The sequence below is a fragment of the Heterocephalus glaber genome, unplaced genomic scaffold, assembly GCF_053883595.1.
Source record: "Heterocephalus glaber isolate CG9 unplaced genomic scaffold, H.glaber_assembly_v1.0 deba00001004, whole genome shotgun sequence".
Lineage (NCBI taxonomy): Eukaryota > Metazoa > Chordata > Mammalia > Rodentia > Bathyergidae > Heterocephalus > Heterocephalus glaber.
In genome coordinates, this window is record NW_028258179.1 from 4,731,090 (window position 1) to 4,757,142 (window position 26,053).

Genomic DNA, 26,053 nt, shown 5'->3' on the forward strand with positions numbered 1-26,053 from the left:
GCGCTGTGATGTGATGCCCCCTCCAGCCTCTGGCCAAACTCCCCATCCCAAGCTCCCGGCACATGTTCTTGGAGCAGCAGCTGAGGTGCTCAGGGGCAGGTCGATGAGTCAGTTCCAGGAGTAACCCACAGCCCAGCTCCTCCACTGCAGAAGTATCTTTTTGCCCAGGGCCAGCACAGGTTCAGGCGCCAGAGAAAGGAGGGATGGAAGCCGTGCCATGCTAAAGATGTAGGAATATTTTAATTCATGTTTAATTACATTATGAAATAATATCACAGTCTATTTTACAAGTTAAATGTATGAGATGTACGAAATAGAAATGGTAGGAAAAAGCTAAACATAGGGGAGAAAGGTGAAGTTTTTCGAAAACCCAGGGCCAAAGGAAGCCTCAGCCAAGGCGGTGGCGGCAGGTGACAGGGACCGCTGTTCCCCGGTTCGTGCCAGGACAGACTCCGGCCGTGCCCTCCCGTCTGGGTGGAGCGGCCCGGGCAGTGGGAGGTGGCAGCTGGGGAGAAAGAGCCAGTTACCTATGCAGGGCGCCCCCGGTGTGGGGGGTCTGTGTTGGGGAGTCGGGCCGAGGGGTCAAAACTCAAAAGCGGAGAAAAAAGGAAACAGTTTCCTCCTCCCCCCAAGCCCCAAAGTCGTGAAGTGCACACACATTCTTCGCTCAAATGTAGAAAAGTCTCACTCTGGATGTGCTTACGAGAAGGTCGTCGTCAAAAAACTTTGTTTCTATGATGACATTCCCGCTGCGAGAGGAGAAAGGAGAGAGGCAAGTGACAGGGTGAGCAAGGGCTTCCGGCCGGGTTCCCCGAGGTGGCACCAACCAGAATGTGAGCTCAGGGCCATGTACACCCCAAAGCTGTCCTGGCTCCAACCCCCCAATCAGAGCACACTGCATGGGGAGGGCCCCGCTGTCCCTACAGCGCCAGGAGCCCAGCCCTGGCTGGCTTGGAGAGAGAGCATCTTTCCAGCCACCCACCCGTCCGTCTGTCTGCCTGGGCCCCTCTCGCTCCCTGCTCCCTTTGTCGGCCATGGCCTGTTTTCATGGCTCCCAGCCCTGCACTGGATTCCTGGATTTGCAGGGGAATCCATGGTTCTGGGAGGGCCTCTCTTCATGCCTGATGGCTATAGTGGGAGGGACTGGGACCTGGCCAACCACTCACCCTGAATCACCGGCAACTGTTTTTGGGTGTTCTCAAAAGTTAAGCAACACTGTATTTTTGTGGACTCTAAAAACGAAGACAGGACATAGCTCGAAGATGATCTCACAGATTGACTGGTTTTAGTACTTGAAAGAAATCAGGGCTGGCCCAGAAGTCAAATGAAGGTTAATAAACCAGGTGTGGTGGCACATGCCTGGAATCCCAGCACTTGGGAGGCTGAGGCAGGAAGATCGCCCAAAAGTTCAAGGCCAACCTGGATACATAGTAAGTTCAATGCCAGTCTGAACTACATAGCAAGACCCTATATCAAAATACAAAACCAAAAAAAGAAAGTCAATAAAGTATACAAAAAGCACGCCCTCCTGGGGCTGGGGTCCATCTCCAGCACTGAAAAAGCAATCCCTCCTGTACCACCCTACGCTTCCCAGGTTAGTTAATTATCAGAAGCAACATTTCTCTCGTAATTAATCATAAAATAGGTAACCAAGGTGCTCAGAATTGGATGAGCCAAGTCCAGGGATTTAGCTCAGTGGTGCTGCTGCCTGCCTCACAAGTGCAAGGTCCCCAGTTCGATCCCCGGTAAGCCCCCCCCCCCCAAAAAAAGAATTGGACGAGCCGATGTGGTACAGTACACCAGTAGTGCGCGTGGCTGGTATGTGCATGGTGCTGGTCTGATTCCCAGCAACACATGCTTGTGCACATGCGTGCAAGCGCGCACACGCGCACACGCGCACACACACACACGTTACTACTGTAATGAAAAATCTGATTTTTTTGGTACCGGGGATGGAACTCAGGACCTTGCACTTTCGAGGCAGCCGCGGCGCCACTGAGCTAAATCCCCAGCCCTGTAATGAAAAATCTATTGAAGAAAAAACTTATTAAAAAATAAAGTTAAAAATAAATCTCTTTACATATTTGATGTGGATTTTATAAAGAACCTGTGGAAAGAGATGATTTGATATTACACAATTATCTTTGGCCAATTATCTTTTTAGCCTTTAAAAACTCTGCTCAGATATTCCTTCACTCTTATTTCCTCAATTATCTGTGGGACTAATTCTTTTTTTGGGGGGACTAATTCTCTAGAAGGCACTTAGGGTTACTAAAACTTATTATTGTTGTTTTTGAGATAGGGTCTCGACCTGTAGCCCAAGGTCTTGCTGGCCTTGGCGATTCTCCTGCCTCAGCCTCCCGAATGCTGGGAGTACAGGCACATAGTATCACACCCAGAGAATTAATTATTATTTTTTGTAGTGTCAGGGAACCCAGGGCCTTGTGCTTGCCAGACAAGCTCTACCAGTGAGCTACCCTCCTAGCCCTACTAAAAATTTGAAACAGTAATATCTTTTCCCAAGAGCAAATGGTAGGTGGGCAGTTACTGACAGTGTTTTTGGACAAAGGACAAATTAACTGTTCTCTGAGCAGGAGGTGTAACTATTAAATTATAAGCGAGGCTCTGAAAATATGTGGCCAACTATTTTCCTCTAGGACAGCATTAGGACTGGCAGGTTGTGTTGTGGTGACCCAAAGCCTGGGGATGCCAGGCAGGAGGGAGCCAGTCCCCTCCCTGGTCCGGCGGGGATCTCTGCGGTGAAGGCCTCAGGCTGGGGTGTCTGTCATTGACAGGATGGCAGGCAGGCGGGTGCATCAGGGGTCCTGGTCTCATCTGATTCTGTCTGCCCCGCCATGCCATCCTTTTTCATGGAGGAGGACCAGCCCCAGATTTCTCGGCCTAGCTCCCCGACCTGGACCGCACCGCCCGCAAGGGGCTGCCCAGCGCCTGTGTGGCTCTCCGCGCTGCACTCACGTGAGGACGCTGGCAGGCATCATCTGGGACTCAGGGGCGGCCTCTATCAAGGATTGCCAGGTGTTTGTGGAGTTGGGGATCACAAAACCAAACTCGAAGAACCACTCTGACGGAGAAAGGAGAGGCTGGGTGAGCGGACGTCCCGTTTAAAGTTTAAGGGACCTTTGTCCCCTTCCCTTAGAGAGGTCCTTGACCTGGCCAGACCACTAAAGGCTGCTCTCGGAAACAGAGCAGAGGCATCTGAGAGACAGAGCCTGCTGGGCTGCCCTGAACCTGCAGCCCCTGCTCCTCCTTCCGCCCTGGGGCCCAAGGAACGAGGCCCAGCGGGCGGGTGCTTAGGCGTAGGCCGGCTGTGACCAAACCCCACAGCCTTCCCCTGGACCCTCAGCCCTGCTGGCTGCTGCGCCCTGGCACACTTCAGGTGACAGCTCAGAGGCCACTCAACTCCTATGATGCTGCATGTGCCCCTGTCCCAGGCCCTGGCCACAGCTGCTTCCTGCCAGGCCACGCCACACGGGCCACCTGCACCCGGGCTCCCAGAGTCGGAGACACTGAGGCCTCCTCGCTTTGCTTTGTTTCACGGGGGCTCTCAGGCTCTCCGACAAACTGAGCTGTGAAATGACTGCTTTCCGAGCCTGAGTTGAGAGCGTAATACCTTCTAGGCACTGGCCTTTGAAGTAAACCTTTTGTTCCAGGCGAAACTTTTCCATTTGCTCTGCTGAGGAGAAGTTCAGCTCTCGAGACACCGCTTTGCACTTGAGGATTTTCTTGGGAACACGGGCTGATGAGAGAAAAAGAAACGGAACCACATGACGCTGGTGCCATCGGAGCCCTGATCTGTAGATGACATTTCAGGCCACCCTGTGCCCAGGGGGCCCTCCCAGGGTCCCCAGTCAACAGGCCAGGCCAGCGCCCTCTCTGCTCGCCTCTCTCTTTACCTCAGCTTTTACTGCAGGGTGATAAAAATGCAAATTTTCTTTTGGGCTAAAAGCTGAGATGCTGGTTTGTATCTAGGTATGTTCTGATGCTGAGATGGGTTTTGGGGGATTTTGGCATAGGAGAAGGAAATGTGAGGGCCTGGCCACGACAACAGCAGTGGCAGATCTGTCTGCCACCTGAGGCCTCCCACCCCTTTGGTGGCCCCAACTCAGCCCCTGGGCCCAGGATCTCTGGTCACAGCCTGCACAGCCAGCAGGACAGACCTTCATGTTCCACGCCGGGGATGGACAGATCTTCTGTTCCTTGCCAGAGAATCTTCCCTGTCTCAGCATCCCGCAGGTTCATCCAATTGCTGATCAGCGGGATTAAGGAAAGAGGGTGGGAAGTGGCTCCTAGTTTGGAATCTCAGATAAGCTCTACCAGCTCTTGTTTACTTTTTTTTTCCGTTTTATTGGCGATATCACCAAGCCAAGGCCTCATGCATGCCAGGTGCTCTCCCCCGAGCTACAGTCTCCAGGCCTTTAAATGTTTTTTATTTTGTTTTTTTGGCTTTTTGAGACAAGGTTTTGCTATGTAGCCCAGGCCGGTCTTGAAATCACTATGTAGCCCAGGCTGGCCTCAAACCCGTGGCAATCCTCCTGCCTCAGCCTCCCGAGTCCTGGGATTATAGGCATGCACCTGTAAACCATTCCTGCCCATTTTTGTGTTTTTGAGAGAATTTTCCTGTGTAGCCCAGACTAGCCTCAAACTAGAGATCCTCTTTGGAGGAGTTTCACCTTCACCTGGGATGTTGTCTCCTGGCTTCTAGGACAGAAACTTCGGCCTCTCAATAGGGACTCAAACAGGATGCTACAGTGAGCTCCAGGTCTTTGACTGGATCCTTTGGATCATGAGTGTGCAGACGGAACTTCTGCACACCTCCACACCTCACTCTGTGGGCAGCGATTGTAAGCCAATCTTGTACATTTTTATATATTTGTATACCTTACATGAAATCTGTTTCTCTAGTAAAAAAAACCACTAGAGATCTTCCTGCCACAGCCGCCTGTGGGATTACAGGTGTGCCCCACCATGCCCAGCTAAAACATTTTGCTTTAACAGCTTTTTGCTAACCAGATTTTTCAGAGAAAAGGAGTTTGCATTTTAAGACTCAAAGGTCAGGCCATCTCCAGTCGTGAGAGAGGAGGATTAGGTAGAGAAGCTCTAAAGGAGGGGCTGGGGTACTATTTATAAACACTGCCCTCTGGGTCAGCTGGGTCTTTGCTCATCTAAAGCTCCCTGTTGATGTGCAGGGCAGATGGGCACTGAGGGCACTGCATTACTTCGGGGAGCCCCCGGCAGCGGAGCGGTGCTCTTGGTATTGGGAGCTTCTTGTTTGGAACCTGGCAGAATAAAAATGCATTCTGACAGATGAATGTAAAATCATCTCAAAATAAACAGTGGAGCAAATCAGTAAGCTTCAGAGCAAAACCAATAGTCTGCAGGGCTGGGGATTTAGCTCAGTGGTTTCGCCACCTGCTGCACAAGTGCAAGGACCCAAGTTCGATCCTGGTACCAAAAAAACCCAAAAAACAAAAAAACCCCAATAGTCTGCAAAGTGTAAAGCCTCGGAAAGGTAAAAAGCAAGTAAACATCCCATAAACACTGTGCAAGAATGGGAGAGGCTGGGGGCACCTGGAAGCCTCCACTCGTGTGTGTGTGTGTGTGTGTGTGTGTGTGTGTGTGTGTGTCTGTAGCTGGTAACAACTGAGGCATGAGGGGCAGGGAGCGGGTGGGCAGCGCCATGGGGAAGGGACACTTGGGGACTGGAATTCGGTGAATGGGGTGCTAGATTTCCTTGAGAGGTGACCACGGGAAATAGGATAAAAGCATTTAAAATATTTAAGCCACACATGGTGGCATACACCTGTAATCCCTGCACTCCGGGAGGCTGATGGAAGTTTGAACCTAGCCTGGGCAATTTAGCAATTTAGTGAGACCCTGACTCACTGAGATCCTCCTGCCTCTGCTTCCCAAGTGCTGGGATTACAGGCATGCGCCACCACGCTGGGGCTCTCAACATCAGTCTTACTAACAAACAGACCCACTGTACATCCCAGCACGACACGGGGCCAGTTGAAGGAAGGAGTAGATGCGTTGGGAGCAGGGAAGTACAGGGAGGGAGAGTGAGGGAGGCAAAGTGGGGACAGAAGAGAAACAGGGACACACAGAAGGATGCAAAGCAGGCTTCGAGAGCGATGAAAAAGACAAGGAGAAGACACAGCTAAAATGCCACGTAGGACCCAGAGCCGAGACAGGGCCAGGACAGGCAGGCCCAGAGGCGCCCCAACGGGGTCCCTGCACTCTCACCTCAGACAGTTCTCTCAGAGCTCCACAGGATGCTCTGAAACTGAGGGGCAGAGGGGAAGGAAGTTGGGCCTCCCCACCCCGAAGCACTTGGGTCCTACACGGTTAGAGGACAGCTTCCACCCGGTGCTCAGCACAGGGCCTGGGCCTTAGGACGCCGTCTGCTAGCTGTTATTATTCACGATCACTCATTATCCTTTCCCATCTGACCCCTGACTGGTTTTCCCTGTGTTCATTCTTGTCTTGTTGCCCATTTATTTACCCAACTATTTATTTATATCAGTCTAGCTGGTTTTATTATCAGTGACTGTGCTCTGATGCTACATGTTTATCGTCAATGTGAAAGAATTTCAACATTAAGCATTCTGGTTATTTGGGGGCTGGGGATTCTGCTCCCTGGCACTGCACCTGCCTTGAAAGTATAAGGTCCTGAGTTTGAACCCTGTACTGGGAAAAAAGAAAAAAACACATTTATTTGGGTTTTTTTGTTTGTTTTGAGACAGGGTCTTGCTATGAAGCCCAGGCTGGCCTCAACCTGTGGCAATCCCCCTGCTTCAGCCTCTCAAGTGCTGGGATTACGGGAGTGAGCCACCATGTCCAGCTTTGATCATTTTTAAGGGGAATGTTATCATTACAAGTACTAAATAGAGCCTCCTTTTATTTTCCTATTATTTTTAGAGAGTTTTTAGCTTTTAAGAATTAATGAGTGTTAGACCTGGGGATTTAGCTCAGTGGTGCCACTGCCTGCCTGGGAAGCGCAAGGTTCTGAGTTCAATCCCTGACACCAAAAAAAAAAATTAATGAGTGTTTCTTTTTTGTTTTTGTTTTTGACAAGGTCTTGCTGTGTAATGTAGGCTGATCCTGAATTCACTATGTAGTCCAGGCTGGCCTCGAACTTGTGGCTTGAACTCGTGCCTCAACTTCTTGAGTACTGGCATTACAGGCTTGTGCCACCACGTCTGGCTTTGGATTTTATTTTTAAATTGTATAATTTGCTGGGCATGGTGGTGCAGACCTGTGATCCCAGAACTTGGGAGACTGAGGCAGGAGGATCGCCATGAGTTCAAGGCTAGCCTGGGCTACATAGCAAGACTCTGTTTCAAAAAAAAAATGTGTAAGTTATTTTCTTGTAAAAAAAAAAAAAAAAGGTTTCACCTAAAAAATTAGTATTTATCTGTATGCTGGTAATTTGAAGGTACACATTTCACTAGAATAAGATGTGATATGCTTACTTTTTTTTTTTGGTACCAGGGATCGAACTCTGGACTTTGAGCTTGCAAGGCAGGTGGCAGAACCACTGAGCTAAATCCCTGGCCCATGATATGCTTACTTTAAGAGCACAGAGTATATTTTTCTATACCAGTGAATTTAATTTGGGGAATTTAAAAGCAGTCATGTGAAAACGAAGATTTGGGTAAGTTAAATGATTTTAAGAGCTCTACAAGAACTGACTTTTTTTTTGGTAGCAAGGATTGAACTCAAGACCTTTGAGGCACATGGCAGAACCACTGAACTAAACCCCAGGCCCCCTGACTTATTGAAAGGCACTAAGTGAGCCGTTTTATAAGTCAAGTAAAACTTCTGCTAATAATAGTGTTACAAACTCTACCTGGAGGGCTGGGGCACAGCACAGCGGTCGAGTGGTTGCCTAGTGGCTCACCAGGGCTCTCAGGTCAGGAGGCATCCCCAGCCCTCCAGAACTCTCCTCTCAGTTCTCCTTCAGTTACACATTTTCCTTCTTCTTCTTTTTTTAAACCAAATCATCTGAGAAGCATCACTGCTGTACCAGCGGCACTTTAGAATAAGCACATACTTTAAATTTTACCTTGAGCAGGTGAGAAGATCAAACTATCTGTATCTATGACAACTTCTGGGCCGCACTGACCGTGGCACCAGGAGAGCCCACAATCCCATGATGAATCTGCGGTGTCTGGTGGGGTGGCCTCCATCAGCTTGTCCCTGTCACCATTATTTTCCTGTCTCAGTCTGGGAGGGGAGCAAACTGGTAACAACAGCAGAGGCCCTGGCTTCTCCCCTGCCATTCTGCTGCTGTCTGGACACGGTGGGACCAGAGATGCAGCTCACCCAATAGTGGGGTGGCGGCTGGGCCAGCTACCTGGGGACACAGGGCTCTCTGAGAGAGGATGCACAAAGGGAATTTGGCAGAGCTGGCTCAGCCGGGAAGTCCAGAGTCCCTGTGACCCTTTCCCTTGCTCTTTTGTTTTTTTTTTAATTTAAAGGAACCTATTGAAATTAATCTCTCTCTTTCATACTTTGGAGTGCTGGCCATCTTACCCTGGGTCTCATGGATGCTAGGCAAATGCTCTACCCCTGAGGCACGCCCCAGCCCTAAACATTTTTTTTTTTTTTTGAGACAGGGTCTCATTATATAGCCCAGGCTGGCCTTGAACTTGCAGCAGTCTTCTTGCCTGAGCCTGAGTGCTGGGATTACAGGCGTGCACTGCCATGCCTGGCTCCTAAACATTTTTTTGATTGACATATATTTACTATTGGCTGGTCCTGACTGTAAATAATGCAGCTGAAAAGCAGCAGGTTCCAGCACTGTGTATTCATCAGATGAACTCTGGAAAATTAGAGAGCACAGGGGTCCAGGAAAAGCAGTAGTTAGTAGCACTACTGCAGTGCTGACTCCTTGCTTTTTTTTGGTACTGGGGATCAAACTTGGGACCTTGTGCTTTCGAGGCAGGCGGTGGAACCACTGAGCTAAATCCTGGGCCTGATAAAGTTAAATCAAATGAAAAATACTTATAATATGACAAGGAAAGGGACAATGTCTTTACTATAAGAAATATCTATACAAGAAAGAAGCCAGATGAGGTGGTGCATGACTTAATCCCAGAACTCTGGGAGGCTGAGGCAGGAAGATTGAAAATGGAGCCTAGTCTAAGCAATTCAGTGATTTAGGAAGACCCTGTTTTAAAATGAAAAGGGAGCAGGGCATGGTGGTGCACGCCTGTAATCCCAGCACTGGGGAGGCTGAGACAGGAGGATCACTGTGAGTCTGAGGCCAGCCTGGGGTATGTGGGGAGTTCAAAAGGTCAGCCTGAACTCTGTAGTGAGACCCTGTCTCAAAAGAAAAAAAAAAAAAAAAGACTGGGGATGTAGTTTAGTGGGAAGGTCCTGGGTTTAATGAGAGAGAGAGAGAGAGAGAGGAAATAGGACACACATCTCAAAAGAGCATTAGGGAAAACAAAGGAAATACAATTTTCTGCTGTCAGCCTGGCCCCTGAGAGAAGGGGTATGACCCCAGGGAACCCCCGTCCAGGGAAGAGCCAGTTTCAGGGGGGCAGGAGTGCTGCAGGGCTCTGTTCTCAGGGTCAGGGATGCACTGGTGGGGGAGAGAAGGGGAAGACGCCCTGGCGGGGCCTGCACTTGGGCTGGGCAAAGACTCAGAATCGTGGTGTCACTAGAGCCTGTTCTTAAGGTTTCTGTCAGGTGAAGCAGGGGGAACTGTTTTGGTGTCAAGATTTCCTACCGGGGCTGCTTTTCCTGCCCTGCTCTGTGTCATTTTCCAAATGGTTGCCGAGTCCTGAGATTTCTCCCAAGGAAACGTGCTCTTCAGTCTCCACATTATCTGGGCTTCTGCAGGAACACCAGAGCACCTCCCTCTCCTCCATTCACCTAAGGTCGCTGGACTGGCTCTCCTCAGACACCTCCCGGCTTCTTCCTCCCCGGCTGTCTGTGTCCAGCGCTGGGGACAACACTCCTAACTGTGCTTTACCAACACTCTCCACGGTCAGCCCCAGTCCCTCCCCACACTCCACACCACTCCCAAACACCCCAGCACTCTCCCCATATGAACTTCTCTCCTCCTTCCCTTTCCGGGACTTTCTGGCTCAGTTCCATTCCCTCTTCCCATAGTGCATAGCACAGTGGCTAAAGCACAGGGTGGAGCCTCAGGGCCCTGGGTATAATCATGGCTCTGCCATTTAATAGTTTTGTATGACTTTGGGCTATATATACATGGTGTGTGTGAGTGTGTGTGTGTGTGTGTGTGTGTGTGTGTGTGTGACACTGGGGATCCAACCCAGAGTTTTACTGAGCTACATCCCAACATCCCAGCTGGTGTTTCATTTTTTAAATGCTGAGCCAGGTTCTTGCTAAGTTGTTAAATTGCCCAGTCTGTGCTGGAATTTTTGTTTTTTGTGGGTTTTTTTGGTACCGGGGATCAAACTCAGGTCCTTGCGCTTGCGCGGCAGGTGGCAAAACCACTGAGCTAAATCCCCAGCCCAGGGCTGGAATTTTCGATCATCATGCTTCAGCCTCCCAGAGTGCTGGGATTCCAGGTGTGTGCCACTAGGCCTGGCTTGGGGGGATTTTTTAAGGCTTACTTTGCCTCAACATCAAAATGTAAAATGATAGAGTTATTTGATACAAGCCTAAAGGGTGTTTGTACAGATTTGAAGAGATTCAGGGTATGGACAACTACTAGGGTCCCTGGAACAGGAAGCACTCTAATCACGAGACTAATTAATATTACTGTCCAAAGGCATTCTTTTCTTGAAGGATGAAGCCCTCCATATGGCTCCCTCTTTTGTTTGTATTCTGTAGTCCTGGGGATCAAACCCAGGGCCTCAGTGCTTGTCAGCAAGCACTGTCCCATGGAGCTATACCCCGCCCTCCTACTGGCCTGTTCCCACCATTCTTTTCTCTTACACTTAAGTTTGTTTTTGTTTGTTTTTTTGGTACTGAGGATCGGTGGCCCTAAGTTTTTTATATCTACGTCATTCCCTTACACTTTAGACACTTCATCTCATTAATAGGTAGGCTATTAGGGCCTGTATTAGGTGCTTAAAACTCAAAACCCCCAAGTTAGGTTTTTTTTTTTGAGACAAGATCTCACTATGTCGCCCAGGCTGGCTTTAAATGTACACTTTTCCCACCTCAGCCTCCAGAATAGCTGAGATTCTGAGTTAGGTCTTGTTACTTACTTCACTTTCTAGGTGAGAAAACTAAGTTTTGGAACTATTAAAACTTAGGCTAATATTAAAAGGCTAATAACTAATGGGATGAAGATGAAGATGGTATTGTGGATTTCTTTTTTTTTGGTATCGGGGATCAAACTTGGGACCTTGTGCTTTCGAGGCAGTCAGTGGAATCACTGAGCTAAATCCCCGGCCTGAATTTCTTTATGTGTAAGATTGAAAATTTCCTGGGGTTTCTATGAAATGACACTGAGCAGGCCTAATGAGCCAGTTCCTTCATCCTTCCCTTGCCGGATTTCCCCCAGGGGAATGAGCCACCAGCTCCGCTTCACATCACTCCCTAGACTGCCAGAGCACCCCCGGGAGCGCAGTTACCTTTGCGTGGAGAGACACAGCATCCTGGAACACCAGGTTTTGCTAGGAGAAGGGAGAGGTCCCTCCCAGAGCTAGAAATCATGCCATCATGTGTCAAGAGTGAAACCCGTTTTCACCAACACAAAGCACGCTTTATTCTGCCTTAGTTTTCTGTGGGGGGGGGGGCGTGGGGGGAGAGGGACTGGCTCTTAATAGAAAGAGCCAAGCCCCGGAGGACAGAGCAGCTCTACTTTCCTGCAAGCTAATGTTTAAAAGAGCGAGAGTCATGCACCTGTTAAGAAGGTAGAATCCTACAGGGTGTGGGAAGGACAGACCCCACTACTGTTTATTCTTTTAGTCTGAACTTGTAAATGAGAGAGGAACTACATACACTTAGAACTTTTTTTAAAGAGGAACAAAACTAAGCTAGTATATTGATATCACAATTATGTTTACAAACGGATTTCCATGGAATCACCATATGTTAGGCCTCATTTTTTCTTTTTGGTTTATTTGAGACAGGGTCATGCTACCTGGTTCAGTCTGGCCTGGGAAGACGGTAGTGTTTCCTAGATCGATCTACAGATGCTGTGCAATCTATTAAAACTGCAGCAGAGGGGCCGGGGATGTAGCTCGGTGGTGCTGCCTGGCTGGCAAGTGCAAGGTCCTGAGTTCAATTCCTGGTATGGGGGGGGGACCTAAAGCTGCAGCAGAAACTGATCCTAAAATTCATATGGAAATCAAAGGACTCAGAAATGCCTAATAATCTTGAATAAAAGGAAAAAGTCAAATGATTCAGTTCCTGAATTAAAAACTCACTATAAATTACATAATCAACACTATGATAATGGCCTAAGGATAGACAATTGAATTATAAATGAACCTTACATTAACAGTCTACTGATTTTTAGCAAGGGTACCCAAATAATTCAATGGAGGAAAGAATTTCAACAAATGAGTCAATGGAATTTCCATCTGAAAAAAGAAAAAAGTAAGTTTGGGCCCATATCCTCATATCCTACATAAAAATCAACTCAAAATGGTCTACTGACCCAAATCTAAGAGCTAAAATTATGAAAATCTTAGAAAAAACTATAGGAGTAAATCTTTGTGACCTTGGGTTAGGTAAAGCTGTCTTAGTTAGGTGTGACCAAACCAAACCAAACAAAAACACAAGCAACAAAAGAAAACAAGTTAGACTTGATTGAAATTTAAAATCCTCATGTGAATTTTAAAAAAAAGTTTGGCATCAAGAAAGCAGAAAGAAAAAAATAGAAAGCAAAAAGATGAAGTTGTGTTACATACATGAATCAATTCCCCACAATGAATGTAATCATGTACTGCAAACATGCATTAATAAAAATAAAATTAAAAAAAGCAAAAAGACAACCCACAGTATGAGAGGAAAATATTTGCAAATCTTAGATAAGGGATTAGGTGTGATCAAAATATATGGTTAATTGTTCAATTTAAAAAATTATTAAACTGGGTGTGGTAGTGCACTGTAATCTCAGCACTGGGGAGGCTGAGGCAGGAGGATCATTGTGAGTTTGAGGCCAGCCTGAACTGCATAGTGAGAGCCTGCCTCAAAAGAAAAAAATTACTGTAGCAAAAGACATACTGCCATTCATCCCCTCAAAATACTCCCCATTCCTTAGAACACACTCAGCCCCTCGTTCCTGCCACTCTCTGCAGCAGCTGTGGAAGAGCTCTCTCACAGGTGTCTTTAGATGGTGTGATCAGAAGTATGGTGGATGCTGTGGCAGAGGGCCACCCAAAGGAAAGGCAGCTTGTAATAAAATTACTCTGCGTCCTCATTCACCTTATTCACCAGATCTGGTGCTGTGCAGCTTCTGGCTCCTCTCCAAAATAAAAATGACCATGAAAGGTAAATGTTTTGAATGGATTCAGGACACTGAGGCATCCATGATAGCACAAATGAAGACACTCACCATGCCCTGTAATTGTATTCAGAATATATAAAGGAAAGATTTTTTTTTGAGACAAGGTCTTGGTATGTAGTTCAGGCTGGCATTGAACTCACTATGTAGAGTAGGCTGTCCATGAACTCATGGCAATTCTGCCTCAGCCTCCAGTGCTGGGACTACAGCTGTGTGCCATCATGCACAGCCAGAATATATAAAGAACCCTCAGAATTCAATACTAAAAAGACAGACAACCCATTTAAAAAATGGACAAAGGCTCTGAATGGACATCTCACACACACACACACACACACACACACACACACACACACACATGCAGCTAAGCATACAGAAGTCCAATAAGCCATGAAGACATGCTCAGTATCACCAGTCAACAGGAACATGCACAGAGAAACAACCTCACACCAACTGGGATGGGTATTATCAGAGACATACCACAGGTATTGAGAATGTAAAGACACTGGAACCTTGACACTTTGCTTGTGGTAATGTGAATGGCGCAGCCACCTCAGAAAACAGTTTGGCAGTTCATCAAAAGGTCAAATAGGCCAGGAGCTAAGATGTAGCTCAGCAGTGCCTCGCCTGCCTGGCAAGTGCTAGGTCCTGAGTTCAATTCCTGGTACAGGGGGAGCACAGTCAAACAGGCGGGTCACAGTGGCACATTTATAATCCCAGCACTCTGGGAGGGTGAGGCAGGAGGATTGCCCAGTATCACAAACATTAGGTTACCATATGGCTCAGCAATTTCATTGCTATGTATCTATCCAAGAAAAAGGGAAACATAAGTTCACACAAAAATCCATGTCACACAAATGTACACAGCAGCATTATTCATGATAGCTCGAAATGTGGAAACAACCCAAATGCCCATCAGCTGATGAATGGAAAATAAAATGTGGTATAGCCGCACAATAGACATATGGTCATAAAAAGAAATGAAATATGAATATACACTACAACATGAAACGACAGGAGTCAGTCACAAAACACCATATGTTCTGTGATTCTGCTTACTTGAAATGTCCTGAATAGGCAAACCTAGGACAGAAAGTAGGTTAATGGTCTCCGAGGGCTGGGTGGGAGGGAAGGGAGAGATGACTGCTAATGGGCCCAGGCTTTTTCCTGGGCTGATGAAGATGTTCTAAGAGTGACTGTGGTGATGGCTGTGCCACATTGTGAAGACACGGAGGACCACTAGATTAAATGGGGGATGGCATGTGCATTCTATCTCAATAAAGCTATTGCAAACACATCAGGAAAAGACTTGCAAAATTAAAATGACCCTGCTACATCTTGCTTTGCACATTTATTACATAAATGACCAAACAGGGCTGGTCTGCACATGGACTCTGAAATGCATGAAAAGCTCAATAGCTGTTCCTCAGGCCCAAATAAACCTTTCACCCTAATGATTTCTTTTTTCTTTTCTTTTCTTTTTTTTTGGGAGCCGAGATTGAACTCAGGACCTTGCGCTTGAGAGGCAGACAGTGGCACCACTGAGCTAAATCCCCAGCCCTCACCCTAATGATTTCTAAATCATGATTTTAATAATAATAGTAAGATAAGAAACTGGGCTTTAAATCTACTAAGGCCACTGATGAAAACCATCACTCATTTGCATAACACCTTAAAGTCTGTAAATCCCTTTTAAACATATCATCCCAGCTGACTCTGTTGACATAAGCAGGTGTCACCCTCACTTTAAATAAACGGCCTCAGGGACAGTGACAGCCTTGCCTGCAGCCTCACCGGTGGTAAGAGGTGGAGACATCAGAAACGAGGTCTTGCCTTTGTTAGAGATTTTCTTAGTTTATTTTTAAATTTTTGTTGGGGTTTTTTTTTTTGGTACCGGGGATGGAACTCAGGACCTTGCACTTGAAAGGCAGGTGGCAGAACCACTGAGCTACATCCCCAGCCCGAGACTTTCTTAGTTTAGAATGAAATTACTTGCGTGTGTGTGTGTGTGTGTGTGTGTTTCAGTCTCGATGAGTGGTTCAGCTTGGCCTTAAACTCATGTTCTTCTTGCTTTGGCCTCCTGAATGCTGGGGTTACAGGCATGCACACTGTACTTGGCTTAGAAATGGCTTTTTTAGAATATTAACATATTTATGTTTATTTTTTGGTGGTACAAGGGATTGAACTCAGGGCCTTGCTCATACTAGGCAAGCATTCTACCACTGGGCCACATCTCCAGCCCTATTTATTTATTTATTTATTTATTTTGGTACCAGGGATCAAACTTGGGTCCTTGTGCTTGTGCAGCAGGTGGCGAAACCACTGAGCTAAATCCCTGGCCCCAGCCCTATTTATTTTAACACAACTCTTTCTGAGTGAAATTTCCCTTACATGCAGTGACTGGAACTCATTTGAAATAGCAATTTGGTACACACTGAAGCCATCTCCAGTCACATATTTCATTTTTGTTTGTTTGTTTTTTGGTACTGAGGATCGAACTTGGGTCCTTGCGCTTCCAGGGCAGGTGGAGGAACCACTGAGGTAAATCCCAGGCCCACATATTTCATTTTTCAAAAATAAAAATGATAGGGTTGGGGATTTAGCTCAGTGATTCCACTGCTTACCTTGCAAGAGCAAGGACCTGAGTTTGATCCCCAGTACCAAAAAAAAATATGATTACTGGAAGTGAATAAATTCCAAGCTGACAAGGATAGACAGGTTTGTTTGTTTTTTGTTTTGGAGACAGGGTCTCACTATGTAATCCAGGCTGATCTTGAACTCACTATGTAGCCCAGGCTGGCCTTGTACGCATTGAGATCCTCCTGCCTCAGCCTCCCTGAGAACTGAGATTACAGGCATGCATTGTGCCACCACACCCAGTCAATGGCCAGACCATTTTTGACTAATGGTAAAGAAATAAAAATGTTTTAGGGCAATAACTTCACTAGGCATTCAAAAATCAAACATGTGTCTCATCCATTTAATTTACTTAAATTTTAGTATTAGTGATCAGAGAAATATTCTTTCATTTGATTTGTGTTTTCTTATTTTATTTACATAGCGAAGTGTATGCACATTCTCTAAAGCAAGATATCATTTTGAACATCAATAAATTCAGCTTAAAAATCTAATCTCCAAATTTTGGTAATATTTTAGACTAAAATTTTATAATTATTTTTCTTCATTTTTCCTCCAGAATGTTTAGAACAGTTACTTTATGGTTGTTAGACAAGCCTCATTGGTAACAATCAACTTATAATTAGTATCAAAAAAATGAAGTTAATTTAGACTTGAATTTGACCATGTAGTTTTGGGTTATAACAAAGCTTATTTGGGCATTTCCTTTGTCCAACATTTATTGTACACTTACAGGTATTTGACTGAGGACAAAGCTATCCTATGATTAATAAGATTCATGCTTGCAATGGTTCCTGAGTCTCCTCCAGGTAGGGAGAAGCACCAGGTAAAAAGAAAATTACGATGCAATGTGAGAAGCACTATCTATAATGGAGGTTTGTACAAAGCACCATGCCGTCTGCCTGTAATCAGGCCTTGTGAGATAAGATAAGTATCAGTGTCTACTACAAGCCTCCAAAGCCCAATACCCACTCCCTAACTGGCATCACCTTTCAGTACCATGCCATCCCCTGCGTCTCGGCCCTTCCTGATGTGCCTGCCCAGAGACAGCCAAGGCTGATCTGGCTATGGTGTCTGGTTAAGGCAAACTCGATCAAATACTACGCAAAGAGCTTCGATCTTGTCATGGCTTTGTCAGGTATAGCTCCTGAAGTCTGTGCTCATTGAGTGCATCATAATCTTTCTCTTCAGAAGAAATGTTAACTTTAAAAGCTTTGCAAGAACTTCGGCTTTGTGAATAAAATAGTAAGCCTGGCTCTCTGAAATGAAAATATGCAGATTTCTGAACTTTTTTTTTTTTTTTGAGACAGGGTCTTGCTACATAGTTCAGGCTGGCCTTGAATTCACAATGATCCTCTTGCCTCAGCCTTCCAAGTGCTGCAGTGCTGGGATTATAGGCACACACCACCATGCCTGGCTTTCTCAATTTTTTTATGCACAGATTCTGGTAAAGAAAAGCTTAAAAGGGACAAAAGTATGCCAAGTAGAGCCATTCTACTGTAGGGCAAGTCACTGTTTCTTTCTTTCCTTCTTTCTTTCTTTCTTTCTTTCTTTCTTTCTTTCTTTCTTCCTTCCTTCCTTTCTCTTTCTTTCTTTCTTCATTTATAGTACTGGGGATTGAACTTATCCATTCATTCATTCATTCACTCATTCATTCATTCATTTGATAGAGTCTCAATAAATTGCCTAGACTGGGCTCAAAGTTGCAATCTCCTTGCCTCAGCCTCCCAGAGTGCTGGGATTACCAGGATTACCAGCATGTGTCACATGTGTCACTGTGCCAGCCCAATGTACATCTTTTTTTTTTTTTTGGTACCGGGGATTGAATTTGGGACTTTGTGCTTGCGCGGCAGGCAGCGGCACCACTGAGTTAAATCCCCAGTCCTCAATGTACATCTTTAATAAGGTTCCCTAGCTGTGTGTGTCTCCTTCCCTAAAATGCAACTGAAGTGAGGTGAGATGGCACAGGGTTTTGTGGGGTTTTTTTTGCAGTGCTGAGGACTGGACCTAGGACTTTCCGCATCCTAGGCAAGTGCTCTTCCACTGAGCTATAACCACAACCCTTTTTTACTTCTGAGATAGGATCATGATAAATTGCCCAGGCTGTCCTTGAATGTAAGATCCTCCTGCCTCACCTACCAAGTAACTGGGATTACTGGGATTATAAGTGAGGGCTCTGTACTAAGCTACATCTCAAGTCATCTCTTTAAAAAACTTTTACTTTGAGACAGGGTCTTGCTAAATTCTCCAGGATGGTCTTAAACTTGTGATCTTCCTGCCTCAGCCTCCCCAGCCACTGCAATTACAGTCATGAGCCACCATACCTGGCTGTAAACAAAATTTTTAAGGTCAAATTCTACTCACCTTGGGTCAGAAATCACTTTAAAAATATAAAAGCCTATGTTAGTGATAGTTAATTGTATAAAAATGATCAGAATATAGTGCTATCTGAAAAGGCAGGTTAAACATTTTTCAAAATTAGGGTGAGTATGATGGTATATGCCTGTAATCTCTGTACTCTAGGAGGCTGAGACAGGAAGATTGAAAGTTCCAGTCTAGCCTGGGCAATTGGGTGGGAATTTGTCTCAAAATAAAAAGCAAAAATGGCTGGGGATATAACTCAGTGTGAAGGCTGTAGGTTTAACCCTTAGTTCTAGAAAAAAAAGAAAGGATTTTTTAAAATGAGAAAGCAAGCCAGGTGTGGTGGTACATGCTTGCAATCCCAGCATACTGTGAGACTGAGGAAGACAAGTTTGAGCCCAGGGTGGCTAGTGATTTAGAGAGACCCTGTCACAAAAGAAAAAGTAGAAAAGCAAAAGAGCTGGGGAGGCAGCTCAGTGTGAAGGCCCTGGGTTCAATCCCCAGTACCACTAAATCAATAAATAAAAATTTAAAAAAAAAACGTAAAAAGTAGTTTACAAAACATGAACAGTATGATCAGATTTATTAAAAAGTATATATACAGGACCAGAGATTTAGCTCAGTGGTTTCTCTGCCTACTGCACAAGTGCAAGGACCTGAGTTTGATGCCCGGTACCAAACAAAAAAAAAAAAGGTATATCTATATATATAAGAATTATTTATCAAAGAAATTCAAGGCTCTTACAGAAAGTTTGGAGAAACAGGGCAAGAAATAATAACCATAGTCCTATAACCCAGATATTGCCATTTAATATTTTGGTGTGTAAATGTCTTCCAGTTTTATTTTATATAACTGTGTCTATATAACTCACCCCAATAAATGTACAATGTCTGCTTTTATAGTCACTAACATGCATCAAATTTCACATACATGGGCCGGGGATTTAGCTCAGTGGTTCCGCTGCCTGCCTCGAAAGCACAAGGACCTGAGTTCAATCCCTGGTACAAAAAAAAAAAAAAAAAAATACAAAAAAAAAAAAAATTTCACATACATGATGTTCTAATAAAGCTACAGCCGATTATAAGGTTCACGGACAATCGTGCCTCTCAATGTTGGGTGGTGCACATTACAGCCACTCTGGGAACTTTTCAACTCCCATAGCCAGACTGGAACACACACCGCCAGCCCCCCCCCCCCCCCCCCCCCCCGCTTTCCCCAAAGCACACTCTTGAGGAAGAACCCAGGTTTCACTGTGCTGTCTGCTCCCCCTCCACACAAGGTGATTTGTACAGGAAACTTCAGATGCATGCAAACCACATGGGGATTTCCTTAAACACAGATTCTAGTTCAGTGAGTCTGGGGCAGAACCTGATTCTGCATTGCTGACCAGCTCCCAGGGAAGCCCAGCGCTACCATCCTGGCCCACACTTTGAGTAGCTCCAGTGTTCTGGGAAAGGAAGTGGTACTGAAGTCCATAGTTCCTACCACCAGGCAGGAAGGGACAAACAGTTCAGGTTGAGAAGTAAAATATGTTTCAAGAAAATAAGATCTTAGGGCCAGGGGCTTCTGCCTGGCAAGCACCAGGTCCTGAGTTCAATTTCTGGTACTGGACAAAAAAAAAAAAAGAAAGAAAATAAGATTTTAAGGACCCAGAAAGATTTGGAGTAACATCTTCTTCAGGGGGAAAAACATCATTGGGGTTTATGCATTTGTGTGCACAAAGGAGGGCAAGCAGTCATGAGAGAAGGGAAGTGGGCAGTGAGAGAAACAAGCAAATATCTAAGAAATAGTGAAAAACACAACAAAACAGTCCTTGTCCTAGTGCCGGAAAGGTCTGGAGAAGCACTAAGGTGGGATCTGCAGAATCTGTTTCTCTGCAAAAACGTATCTGGGAAGCAGTTGCTAATAAACCGAAGTGCAGATTAACAACCACCCTCTGTCACCCGCCCCGGGACCTGAAAGAGACCCAGGGGTAGAAATCTCCCCTGGCAGTACTAAAGGAACCAACAACAAACAGCGAAGTGTTTGCCAAAATGCTTCTCTCTGTGTACGGAGAGTGCCACGAAGCTCAAACACGGGGTCGCTTTGCCGTATCCTAGCCACACCCTTCTGTGGATTTCAAAACTTCAGACACACTCACTACACTTCTAACCAAAAAAGGGGAAATGTCTCTTTCCTAAGAGCTTTCCACGGACACTGGAAATGTGCAGTACATTTTAGAATAAAAATGGACTGGCAGATTGAACCCAGGGCCTTTGCACTGAGCTACCTCCCAAGCCCCTTTTATTTTTTTTTATTTTGAGACAGGGTCTTACTGAATTGCTAAACTGCCCAACTGGGTTTGGATGTGTGGTTCTCCTGCCTCAGCCTCTGGAGTGCTGGGACTATAGGTGTGTGCAACACCATGCCCACCAAGGGTTCCTGACTTTTGACCTTTTATATTCCCTGGATGGGTAAAAGACATTTACAAAGAGGGCATGCTGCCTAAAAGACCCTGTTTTCCTAATGCAGGTGAGTTTTCCAGGCACCATGGAGCTACAGCACACTGTGTAAAATTGATCAACCCACACTGATGTCTAGGGAACAGTTAAGGCGTTGGTCGTGTCCACATTTAAATGAGTGTTGCCGGGCCAGGGATTTAGCTCAGTGGTTCCAGCGCCTGACTCTCAAGTGCGCAAGGTCCCGAGTTTGATCCCCGGTACCAAAACAAAACAAAACAAAACAGGAGTGATTTTTGGGCTGGGGATTTAGCTCAGTGGTTTCGTTGCCTGCTACACAAGCACAAGGACCTGAGTTCAATCGCCAGTACCAAAAAATAAATAAATAAAATAAAATAAAATAAATGAGTGTTGCCAAACAACCTGGTATTTTTGTTTGTTTGGTTTTTTTTTTTGGTACCGGGGATCAAACTCTGGTCCTTGCGCTTATGCAGCAGGCAGCAAAATTACTGAGCTAAATCCCCAGCCCACAGCCTGGTATTTGAATGTATCAGTACTAAAAGAAGAGAAATCAGTCTACGACTGATGTTCAGGTCTGTTTTTGCCAGAACCTCTTGCCAAAGATTAGGGCAAATCTCCCTGGTTTATTAGCCAACAATGGCTACAAAGGTCAGTTTTGTTTTTCAGTTCCCAGGACTGAACTCAGGGGTGCGCTACCACTGAGCTACACTTGTAGCCCCTCACCTGCCTTTTTTAAAATTTTGAGACAGGGTCATGCTAAATTGCCCGGGGTAGGCTTAAACTTGTGAACCTCCTGGCTCAGCCTCCTGAATAGCTACAATTACAGGCATGTGCCATTGCACCTGGTTAGTAATCCTTTTTTTTTTTTTTTTGGTACTGGAGATCGAACTCGGGTCCTTCCACTTGCACAGCAGGCGGCAAAACCACTCAGCTAAATCCCTGGCCCTGGTTAGTAATTCTTAATCTATAATTGTCAATACAGATAGATGAAGTTTCTCTTTTATTTCTAGACTGTGTCTTATTACATAGATCAGGGGCTGGATTTAGCCCAGGCTGGCCTCAAACTCATGATCCTCTTGTTTCAGGCTTCCCAGTGCTGGGATTACAGCTGCGCACCACCACGCCTGGCCAGATCCTTTTGCTGTTGTTTGTCTAAGACAGGGTCTTGTTCTGTGGTGTAGCCTGGCTTTGAACTCACTATGCAGCCCAGGCTGGCCAGTAGGTTAACAAATGACTGCAAGCCGGGGAGGAAGAAGTCAAGATGGCAAATCAAGGGTATTGGAGAGAAAAGAGTCCAGCCTCTGCCATCCATTCCCTTCTCTGGGGCGCTGTCTGCTCCGATGGCACTGCCCACCCTGACCGCTTGTTTCTCCCTGTGTTTTGGCGCTTACCAGAGTGCGCTGTGTAGATGTGTCTGCAAGTCACACTGTACCAACACAACTACATTATTCGCCTTCCTACATGAATCGCCTTTCCTCTTCTTGGGGATTAGCACATAATGGGCACTCAGGTAAGTGCTGAACTACACCAGGCATCAGATGAAGGTCAGAAAGGGCGATCAGAATCTCTTCCAGGCTAAGCAACCAGAAAGCAAGGCTTACTGAAGAGTGGGTAGGAGGCAAGGCCGGTGACTGCTTGTTCAGGGTTCAGCAGGCTGTGGAAGGGGCAACTTAGGGCTGGTGCTCAGCAAAAACCAAGCAAACCCAAACCCCCACTCTCACTAAGAATAGCTAAGTCGGGCAGCTGAATTGCAGGTAGAAACGTTAGCTTTTCAAAGCCTGTTCTGCATTAAGTTTGAATTCATGACTTGGCAGAGTACTTGTAAATTATACATGGGTATGGGGCTCTGAGTAATTTCAAGGTAAGTGGGTTTTTCAGCCCAAAGGGCTGACTAAGCACATAATGCCACATACTAATGTCTACCGTACAGAGCAGAGAGCAGAGCAACTCGAGGCAGAGCTTCCACACCAAGGTCACAGGCACCAAGGAAGCCATTCCCGTGGGGGGAATAGCCATGGTCACTGGCAGGAACAAAGAGAGGCTGTGCGGTGGCATCCTGAGCATTTTCATCGCAGGAATGACTTTCTTTGTTCCATGCTCCTCATGCGGGCTGTGCTTCTCTTTTCCTCCTCTGGTTCTTTGTCTCTACTCGATCCCTTTAGGAGCTCTCTCTCAACTTCTCCCTTCCTTGTTCACTACTGACTTATTTCCTTCTCTCACTCCCACTTTATTAATTCATTTTGTTTGTTTTACTTTTGTATTAGTCCACGTTTGCAGTACATGGTGATTACATTCCTTGTGCAGAGTTGGTACATGTACAGAACACATCTTCATTCCTTTTTCATCCCCTTCCCCTCCCCTCCATCTCTTTTGTTTGCTTTTTGAGACAGAGTCTCACTGTGTAGCCCAGGCTGGGCTCAAACTCACAGCTCTCCTCCTACCTCAGCCTCTGATCCTCCTACCTCAGCCTCAGAGTGCTGGGATTACTGGCGTGTACCATCACACCTCGCCCGGGAGGTCCTTCTATCTCTTGATCCTCTTCCCATTTGAGGAAGACCTACCTCCCTACTTCCCATTATCTTTTTTTCCCCTTCATTAATTCTTTTTCCCCTATTTCATTAATCCTTAAACGCCCTCCTTCTAAGCTTCTTCTGCCTTAGAATCAGTTATACAGAGCAGGATGTCTTTTAGTACATTCTGGAGAACTAATTCTAACTCATAGGTACTTAAACAACCAATAATTCTCCAGCATTGTTCCCATTTGTGGGACTCAGATGAGAAATTATGAATGGACCCCTTAGAACCCAGCCTCCGGTCATCTTGGAACTCAATATGCAGCTCTGCAATCAGTGGTGAATACCTGTGAGATACTACTCCAGCCTTGGCAAAGTGACTGCACTCTGAGAGGGGACAGTGGAAATCCAAACTGCCCTGAGGAACAGCGAAGGCAAGTACTGAGAGAGAGGCCATCGTTTGAAACAACACAGTCTTCTCACTAGCAAGTCGGTCAATAAAACAAATCTTTCTTTTGCTGGTAGGTTCATTATTCTACCAACACATGCAGCTATGTGCCTCAAACTGGTCAGAAATAAGCTAGAGAAGGCACATCAAAGGGATTCTTTTTTTTCTTTGGTACCAGGGATCAAACTCAGGTCCTTGCACAAAGGGATTCTTAAAGACCCCCTTTGCATTTTTATTTGTTCCCCAACCTCCTAATTGAAGAAGAGATAATACCAGGCCCTTTTCCATGGGTCTGTTCCCCAAAAGGCCACAGTTTCTTTCATGCTATCGGCAATGAGATATTGTCTTAAATCCTATCAAAATCTATACTCAGAAATTTGTGAACTTCACCTAGTTTTAAAAAAATGCTACAGGCCAGGTGTGGTGGTGGACTCCTGTAATCTTAGTGCTCAGGAGGCTAAGGCAGGAGGATTGGCGTGAGTTTGAGGCCAGCCTAGGCTACACAGTGAGTCCAAGGCCAGCCTGAATTACAGAGTGAGACCACTACAGTACTCAGAGAGAAATCATCTTCAAATTATAAAACAATAAAAACAATAAAAGCAAAGCCAAAGACAACTTTGATTTTCAAAAGGGACCTAAGTACTACAGTATCTAGGGCAGTGACGGTGAACCTTTCAGAGCTTTCAATGATACCAGCAGCATGTGTGCCATAGGTTTCCACCACTGATCTAGGGGGTTTCTTCTGTTGTCACCCCAATGCCAATTACTTCCCAGAATTGTGGGGGAAATAAAAGCTAGAGAGAAAAAGAATTATCAAGTTTCTGACTCTTCCATCACCATGAAATATGAAACCTACAAATTTGCAAAATAGAAAACAATCCTGAACTTTAAAGGAAAGATAAAAAATGACTCCGACAACACCATAGCAAGCGTAATGCATTTGAAGAACTGCTTTTAAAAGTGAGTTGGCATATATTATTTCATTCAGATTTCATAACATCTCTGTAAGTCAGATGGGCCAAGCTTTATCCTTGTTTTATAGGTAAGTGACTTGCACAAAATTGGACAATTTAAAAGAGATTTTCAATATTTATTTTGTAAAATTGCCGGGGATTTAGCTCAGTGGTTCCGGCGCCTGCTGCGCAAGCACAAGGTCCCAAGTTTGATCTCTGGGACAAAAAAAAAAAAAAAAGTAGATATTTAGTAAACTTGTTTCACTCATTAAGCTACTCCACTCATCTCTCAGATTTTTTGAAGAGTAATCCATTTTTGCTGACTTTATTTCCTCATCTATTCTCCATTTTCTTATTGTTTGAAAGGTCGCTGGTGACCTGTAAGATGAGAGGCTGTCAGTAGATTCTGAAATAGTCACCAAGTGGATGAAATGACTGGCATCCTGGGCATGCTTTTGCTGTCATTCTTCCTCACTCGGGGCTCCAGCTCACTCCTGAATACTCTGCTCACTCAGCTTTCATGCCATCACTTTCCTCCCTCTTGTTATTCTCTAGAATCTTAAAAATTAAACTATTCATTTCACATTAAAAGTATCTAACACCTATTCAAATGACACTTCTGAGCCAGGCTGAGGTGAGTTCGAGTCCAGCCTAAGCTATGCAGAGAGTTCAAGGCCAGCCTGAACTACATAGAGCGGCCCTGTCTCAAACACTCTGTTCACAGATGTCTGTTTAAGAGATGGAAAGTGGCCACACTAGGACCAGACCCATCTCTTCTGGGCCTCTCCGTTTGTTCTTTGCACAAAAGATGGCTCAGAAGCAATTAAGGCTTATAGTTACATTTCTCACTTCTTTTCTTTTTCTTTTTTTTGAGACAAGGTCTCACTATGTAGTTTAGGCTGGCCTTGAACTCACTGATCCTGGTGATCCTCCTGCCTCAGCCTCCCCAGGTGCTGGGATTACAGGACTGTGCCACCATGGCTGGCTACAATTCTTACTTCTTATACCATAAAAGTGCTCAAATTGGGCCAGGGATTTAGCTCAGTGGTTCTGGTGCCTGTCCCGGAAGCACAAGGTCCTGAGTTCGATCCCCCGTACCAAAAAAAAAAAGTGCTCAGATTTTCAGATTTAGTTCCTTTTCCTTAATCTTTCACCTGCCAGTGACCTGGCCAAGAACTATACCTTCCAAACACAACTGTGGTCCAGGTAGCAGTGCCAC

The 26,053-nt window shown here is 45.6% G+C and overlaps 1 protein-coding gene across 2 annotated transcripts in view; it reads right to left on the bottom strand.

Moving 5' to 3' along the window:
- Positions 1 to 216: 216 nt before the first annotated feature.
- Pde6d (phosphodiesterase 6D) overlaps positions 217 to 26,053 on the bottom strand; it is a 35,176-nt gene continuing 9,339 nt past the window's right edge. Inside the window, exons 2-5 of one of the 2 annotated variants that reach the window (XM_004868054.3) lie at positions 4,179 to 4,267; positions 3,632 to 3,757; positions 2,977 to 3,082; positions 217 to 749 (exon numbers count right to left, since the gene is read on the bottom strand). In XM_004868054.3, coding sequence (XP_004868111.1) covers positions 668 to 749; positions 2,977 to 3,082; positions 3,632 to 3,757; positions 4,179 to 4,267 — 403 coding nt within the window. In that variant the 3' untranslated portion in view covers positions 217 to 667. Of the gene's footprint in view, positions 750 to 2,976; positions 3,083 to 3,631; positions 3,758 to 4,178; positions 4,268 to 11,582; positions 11,664 to 26,053 lie in introns of those variants that run through there. The other variant, XM_087209302.1, reaches the window with a different exon arrangement.